At 38.5% G+C, this 7,362-nt stretch overlaps 1 protein-coding gene across 1 annotated transcript; it reads left to right on the top strand.

Moving 5' to 3' along the window:
• The first annotated feature begins 3,242 nt into the window (after nt 1–3,242).
• shhb (sonic hedgehog signaling molecule b) lies at nt 3,243–7,097 on the top strand. Its single transcript, XM_056267486.1, has 3 exons — nt 3,243–3,842; nt 5,442–5,703; nt 6,411–7,097. Exons 1-3 carry the CDS (start codon nt 3,534–3,536, stop codon nt 7,088–7,090), a joined length of 1,251 nt encoding a protein of 416 aa, XP_056123461.1. The 5' UTR covers nt 3,243–3,533; the 3' UTR covers nt 7,091–7,097.
• Nucleotides 7,098–7,362: the final 265 nt, after the last annotated feature.

Below are 7,362 nucleotides of genomic sequence, written 5' to 3'. Positions count from 1 at the left end.
ATGGTCGGCACTGAGAATTTACATAAAACCATGAAACAACTAAAACTGAGGCACGGCTAAATAAAATCCAGCATTTTCAAAGGCCAGAGGGTTGAATACTCAACTTATAGTGATTTCAACAGTTATTATAGCAAACTGCTAATCCTTGTTCATGTTTAAGCATGTTGTGATGCAGAAAAATTTAAATACTATACAGCGCAATGCAATTTGCTTTCAGAAACCGTTAACAACATAGCATATATATTTACACAAATTAATCATTCAAAATTTTGCATCTTAATACTGAGAATTGTTACCTGGATGATCAACGACTGTTTTTATGTTTTGTGATGGTTGTTCATGAGTTCGTTGTTTGTCCTTAGCAGTTAAACTGCTGTTCTTCAGAAAAATCCTCCAGGTCCCGCAAATTCTTCAGTTTTCTTCAGCATATTTGAACCCTTTCCAGCAGTGAATGTATGACTTTGAGATCAATGTTTCACACTGACGACAACTGAGGGACTATATACAAATTACAATATACTATTACGGTACAAAAGATGAAAACATTTACTGATGCTCCAGAAGAAAACACGATGCATTTAGAACCAGGGGGTGTAAACTTTTTGAATTTGAAGATCAGGGTAAATTGTACTTGTTTTGTCTTCTGGGAAACAAGTATCTTCTGTAGCTTATGAGGGGCAGTACTAAATGTAAAAAAAAAAAAAAAGATCTTCAAACAAAATAAGAAAATTGTACACATCTTCATCCTGTTCAAAAGATTTCACCCCGCATGTTTCCTTCTGGAGCATCAGTGATTGTTTTTCACCTTCTGTAATAGTCATGTATTAGTCCCTCAGTTGTCCTCAGTATGAAAAGATGGATCTCAAAATCATACAGTCACTGCTGGAAAGAGTGAACCACCATAAAAAAAAAAGGGTTGTGGATCATCCAGTTAACGAGACATTAAGAATCAAGTGTAGGTAAACTTTTGAATGGGGTCATTTTTATAAACGGAACTTTTATTTTGAATTGTGGACTATATGTAAATGTCTTCTATGTAAAATATCTTATTCAGGACAGTACTAAATAAAAAAAATGACATGCATTTTGCATTATCCCTCTTATATTGTTACAATAGTTAACATTTTGGAGATTCTGCAAGGTGTATGTAAACCTTTGGCCATACAGTAGGCCTATATATACACACAGTTCTGTTCATAAGTTTGCATATATATGACATTAAATTTAATTTAATCCAGTATTTATTCAATTCTGACACAAATGACTAAGGGTGTACTCACACTTGGCGATCTGAACCGTGCCCGAGCACGTTTGACCCCAAAAGTCTGGTTCGTTTGACTAGTGTGATCTCGCCATACCATACCCTGCATGGCCTGGCTTGAAGAGGTAGGCTCGGGCGCAGAACGCATGTGCTGGCAACAATGCCTAGTGTGAGTACGCCCTAACTAACAGATCTGATTGGCCAAACAGGCAACATGTAACAAAATATTGTCCGATTTAATGGACTGGCCTACTTAGCCTCACTTGTTAATGTGAATGTCTGTACTTACTGCAATGTGAAAAGGTTTGTCTTTATCAGAGGAAGCTGAGAATTCAGTCCTAACATTGAAGAGTCTGTTCATTAAAGCATGTCTCACTGAGAGCTTTCAGGATTGACAGCGCTTGTTGCCAGAACAGCCAAATGATGCAAGGACGTCCTGTTCCACCATCATCCCATCTAAATCAAAAACAAGAATGGTTTCATCTCACAAATTGAACTTTTTTTTAGTTAAGGTCACCCCAGCCTTTTAAGAGTGATTGCAGGACTAAATATATTGTGTAAAGAGGTCACTGAAGTGTATAAATGTGTCTGCCTGTGTGTAGCACTGGATTCTAAACAAATATGTTGGTTTATCTTTTAAGCTGAACATCTAAACATCATAAATATCAAAATTATTTATTTGTATATATATATATATATTTCTGATTAAAGAGATTAAAAGGCCACTTTACTCTATCATGGGACACCTGTTGCAGAACGGATCTCATAGTCTGAGATATCCTCTTAACAAATCCTTATTTTGTATACAAAATTGTGTATAGCTATATATTCATGTCACATAAATAAATTTGTTTTAGCAAATGAAGGTTTAACGTTTTCAAGTGTAACCGAGTCATATGTGGGTCAAACCACACAGAGTGGCAAGAGGGTGAGTTTTTGCTCACTCACATGCCAATTTTCAGAAGCTCTTGAAAGGCCAAACCAGGTAGGTGTAATAAATTCAGAGATGCACCATTTATTCATTTTGCCTATACAGAGAAAACAAACCCCTTCAATAAGAGTCACGAAAAATAAAAGATGCTGATATTTTTACTAAAGCAGCACAAACAACCGCATATTAACAACCAAACTCAACACACAATAAACATTTCAGCAGTCAAAAGTGCTTTATGATCATCTTGATGATGGGAACTTTTACTTTATTACAAGATTTTCTATTAACATTATGAGGTAGACATAGTTTATAAAGGCAAAATAGTCAATAGGAGGAGTGGGTAATTTAGCCCACAGTCTAAGATGGCATGCAGGATCTAAACTTTAGGACAGGAATGAATGATTGGACTTTGGATGCCCTGATTATTCCCTACCAAAGACAAACAGAAAACGGATGAGTGTAAAAGATACAACGGCCAACAGTGTAACTCAGCTTTTGGATCTGCGAGTGACTTACACTTCGCTGAAACAGGCTTCATGAAGTCTACACCAGCCTTGAAGAGAAGTCTGACTAAAAAAAAGAATAATAATAAAATTAGACAGTCATTGTAAAGGAATGAAGAGACAACAAAAGAATATGAGTAATTTAATGGGGGGTTTTTTTCCAGATCTAAACAATTCTTCTTAAAATCATGACCATGTCCAAGTATGTCAACTTTTGTACATTAACCTATAATCAAACAATACTAATAATCTGTTAAGAAGCAGGATCCAGTGACCTTGATTTATGACACAGTTTTAAAAAGAGGGGTAGAAGGTATTTTAAAGGGCTGATTTAAAATAATGCAATTCTGATGATATTTTCGTTTCTTTAAAATATCATTTTTATAACCATTTGTTATTTCTGCTGATTCGAAACTGCTTCTAATAACAATTTTATTGACATTAAACCTAGAGTTTACCATGGCAACGTGAGTGACATTTCTGCAGAAATGAAGGAGGTATGGAGACAGTCTTTTCTCGAAAGGCATCATAGTTGGACGGCACTCCGTCAAGTCAATAGACTCCCTCCCTCTGCCATAGATTTGCTCTGTAATTCATATGGGTAGACTGCCTCTACTCATAAGCGTCTGACCCTACCTCCCGTCAAACTAAGTCCCTCTTTCGTCTCCCACTTAGCAGTGACAGCCAACCTCCAATGTGCTCAGTCAGTGGCTATCGAGAGCGGTCGTTATTGCACCTGCTTCGGTAGTGGTCGTTGGGTAGCATCCATCCGGCACGCGCGAGAAGACCCTGTGAGTGACTAAACTTTAGAGATCCGAAGAGATCATTTAACGTCATGGACGTAAGGCTGCATCTGAAGCAAATTGCTTGTCTGTGTTTTATCAGCCTGCTTCTGACGCCTTGTGGATTAGCCTGTGGTCCTGGTAGAGGGTATGGAAACCGAAGACACCCAAAGAAATTAACCCCGTTGGCTTACAAGCAATTCATTCCCAACGTCGCCGAGAAAACGCTTGGGGCCAGCGGAAAACACGAAGGCAAAATCACAAAGGATTCAGAAAGATTTAATGAGCTGATTCCGAATTATAATCCCGATATCATCTTTAAAGACGAGGAAAACACAAACGCGGACAGACTGATGACCAAGGTATGGACTCATGCGTGCGTAATTACCCAGACGCACACTATCATAAATAATGGATCTCAAGTTTTGGCCGTTAAAAAAAATGAATTTCCGATATGGCTTTTTGGAGATTGTAAAAAAAACCATTGATATTGCATTATGGGTTCTTGTGTTCTTTAACCCACCAGAACAGAGCAGGGATGTTTTATTGCATAACTAGAGAATAAAAAATTATTGGTGTAACTCTAATAAGTTGTTATATTTCATCAGGCTGTACAAATTTGTAACAGAACCTTTATATTGGTTTCCTGGCACTTTGACAGCGCGCGGTAAAACTAAAACTTTAACTGTTGATAATCCGACACAGCAGTGTAGGCTATAACATTTTCACCAGGCAGCTGGGCTTAAGTGATATTCTCAATATGAACATTTACTTAAGACTTTACATGAAACGCGCGAGCTTTATGTTTTTTTGTATTTTGACTTCAATATTAATATTACATTTAATTGAATTAACAATTAGCCTACTATTCGCTGCCCTGGAAATTAGCATGATAGTCTATCTTTGACATTAGTGCAAAATAAGCACCGTTGGATAATTTGGTGTTAGTGGTGAAAAGCATTTGCTGAGCATAAGTTTTTTTTTTCTCATCAAGCAAGGCGTCTGACAGTTAATAACATAATTAAATACACGAAACATCCCGCCTCCACACATCGCATTGCGTAATATATATTTTTTCCTCTGGTCTGCCCGATCAATTAATTCGTTCCCTCAAGATCACTTCTGCGTGTGTGTTCATGAATACACCTTATGACCTGCTTTTATTGTTTACTTAATAGAAAATATGGGTCAGACGAGATCTTTGTCACTGATGTTGCACGTAGTATTGGATAATACCGGCTCCCGTGGCGAGCGCGTTTTGTTGCCATTCACTCAGCTGCTCGACTGCTTTCTCTGATTAAAATGTTTTAGGATAATTACTTGAAGCCAATTACAAAACGTTTTCACTCGCAATCTCCAGCATCAAAGCAAGCAACTTAATTGCCCCAGTACAAAAATGCACGTCCACAGTGCCATAGAATAATCAGCAGTTTAGCGATTCATTGGTGGCAACGTCTCTGTAATTGATTACTCATGCACATGCTGAGAGAAAGAACTTGAATTTTCAGCTCTATTTACTCCTCTCGGTTATCGATCGGTCGGTCTGGAGTCTGCGCTTTTGACCTATGTGGCAATAAACGATCTCTCCATCGCACAAAACTGATGTCAACTGTGGCTGACTGGCAGTTATTTAAAATCAACCCAATTCTGAAATGATTGCATCAATTGACCAGTAATTCCTTTTTAGATGTAGGCTGTATTTAGCATTTTGCAAGAACATTTGTTTTAAACACACAGAAACAACATAAAGGTCACTGTATAGTCGTATGCATACATAGCGAAGAACAAACATTTTTGTTGGATAAGTTGCAGTGATGACTTGGAGAGGAGAACCGAAAGACCCTTTTGGGCATACTTTTTATTTATTTATATTTTTACCTCTAAATGTTCAGTAAATCTTCTGACACTTTAAAAGGGCATGTATTGTGAGTATTGACAACCTTCCTCTCTCACTCATTCAGCGCTGTAAGGACAAGTTAAATTCGTTGGCCATATCCGTTATGAACCAGTGGCCGGGCGTGAAACTGCGCGTCACTGAAGGCTGGGATGAGGATGGTCACCATTCCGAAGAATCTTTGCACTACGAGGGACGCGCAGTGGACATTACTACCTCAGACAGGGATAAAAGCAAGTATGGGATGCTATCTAGGCTTGCAGTGGAGGCAGGATTCGACTGGGTCTATTACGAATCTAAAGCCCACATACACTGCTCCGTCAAAGCAGGTGAGAACAATGTCACTTTTAGCCTATAGCTGACATAATACATGCAGCTTATGTTATATAGATGCATAATTTAAATATCTCAGTCTATTTATGTGATAATGTATATAATTTGAGAAACATCAAGAACTTCAGCAAATAGCCTGAAAAATAGGCTTGAGGCATCACTCTTGGCACTCTGTTAGCCTACCTCAAATACAGTTTCCAAGTTTTGAGATCTTATATCAAAAATTCCAAAATGGTGCCTCATACATTTTTTTAAATTTTACAGGGTAATAATTTGTGAATATGGAAAAAAAAGATCATAATATGAAAATAATTATCAATAAATTAATTGTTTTCTAACCAAGAGCAGCTGAAATAACACATAATGACAACCCCTTACAAGAAGTGTTAAATGCTGCTAAGTGTAATGCAGTTACTGCGCGAATTGGCACGTTGGGATTTCTGCACCTGTGTAAACAGTTATACAACACTAAAGGGATCAAGGAAAAACAAAGTCTGTAGGCTCAATTTAAATGACAATGTCTGATCACTTTTGTGTCAATTCAGGAGCCAGAATCACCAGACAGCGTTTCAACCCTTGCTGCTTTAGTCTACACGATTTGTTTCCATATCACCACCATGTCAAACCCGTTGTCAAAGCATTTTTTTTAAAAGCTTAACAAATATACACATTCCTAAATTGTCTATTTTTACTTTTATCGCAGAGAATTCGGTCGCTGCTAAATCAGGGGGATGTTTTCCTGGAACGGGTACAGTGACACTTGCAGACGGGATGAGGAAACATATCAGAGATCTTAAAGTGGGCGACCGGGTTTTAGCATCCGACGAGAGAGGAAATGTCTTATTTAGCGACTTCATTATGTTCATGGACCACGATCCGAAAACGAAAAGGCAATTCGTCGTCATCGAGACGTCAGAGCCTTTTACAAAGCTGACCCTCACAGCCGCGCACCTAGTCTTCATCGGGAACGCTTCAGCTAGTTTGGGTGTAACGGCAACATTTGCAAGCAACGTGAAGCCCGGAGATAAGGTTTTGGTGTCGGATGACACACGCAGGACCCTCAAGAGCGTTACCGTAAAGAGGATTTACAATGAAGAGCACGAGGGCTCTTACGCGCCAGTCACAGCTCACGGAACTATAATAGTGAATCAGGTGCTGGCTTCGTGCTACGCGGTTATTGAGAACCACACATTGGCACATTGGGCTTTTGTACCGGTCAGGTTAAGTCACAAGATGATGACGTGGCTTTTTCCGGCTCGTGATTCAAACGTCACTTTTCAGGAGGACGGCATCCACTGGTACTCAAATATGCTGTTTCACATCGGATCTTGGCTGCTGGACAGAGACTCTTTCCATCCACTCGGGATTTCACATTTAAGTTGAGACTGCAGCTATAGCCTACAGTGTACCTATCACTACGTGGACATCAGACTCAAATGTAGCCTATCTTTATTTTCTGTAAGAAAAGCCTTAAAGTGTTCACTCAATAATTTATTTGTATTGGATTATCTGTTTCTGAAAACGTAGGCTACACGCCGATTCAAGCATGTGACCGTTTTTTGTGCATTTTGTGAAACATAAAAGAGAGTATAGGAAATAAGAGAAAGTATTGAAATTACATGACTGTTCTGTTATATTGGATAGGCTAAGCATAG

This window comes from Rhinichthys klamathensis, unplaced genomic scaffold (genome assembly GCF_029890125.1).
Source record: "Rhinichthys klamathensis goyatoka isolate OS25496 unplaced genomic scaffold, OSU_Roscu_1.1 h1tg000261l_1, whole genome shotgun sequence".
NCBI lineage: Eukaryota > Metazoa > Chordata > Actinopteri > Cypriniformes > Leuciscidae > Rhinichthys > Rhinichthys klamathensis.
Note: the sequence above shows the minus strand (reverse complement) of the source record. Positions and strands in the feature narration are given on the sequence as shown.

Coding starts and splice junctions, on each gene's coding strand:
- shhb (XM_056267486.1), top strand. CDS start 3,534: ATGGACGTAAGGCTGCATCTGAAGCAAATTGCTTGTCTGTGTTTTATC. Junction 3,843..5,441: donor CGGACAGACTGATGACCAAG/GTATGGACTCAT, acceptor TCACTCATTCAG/CGCTGTAAGGACAAGTTAAA. Junction 5,704..6,410: donor ACACTGCTCCGTCAAAGCAG/GTGAGAACAATG, acceptor CTTTTATCGCAG/AGAATTCGGTCGCTGCTAAA.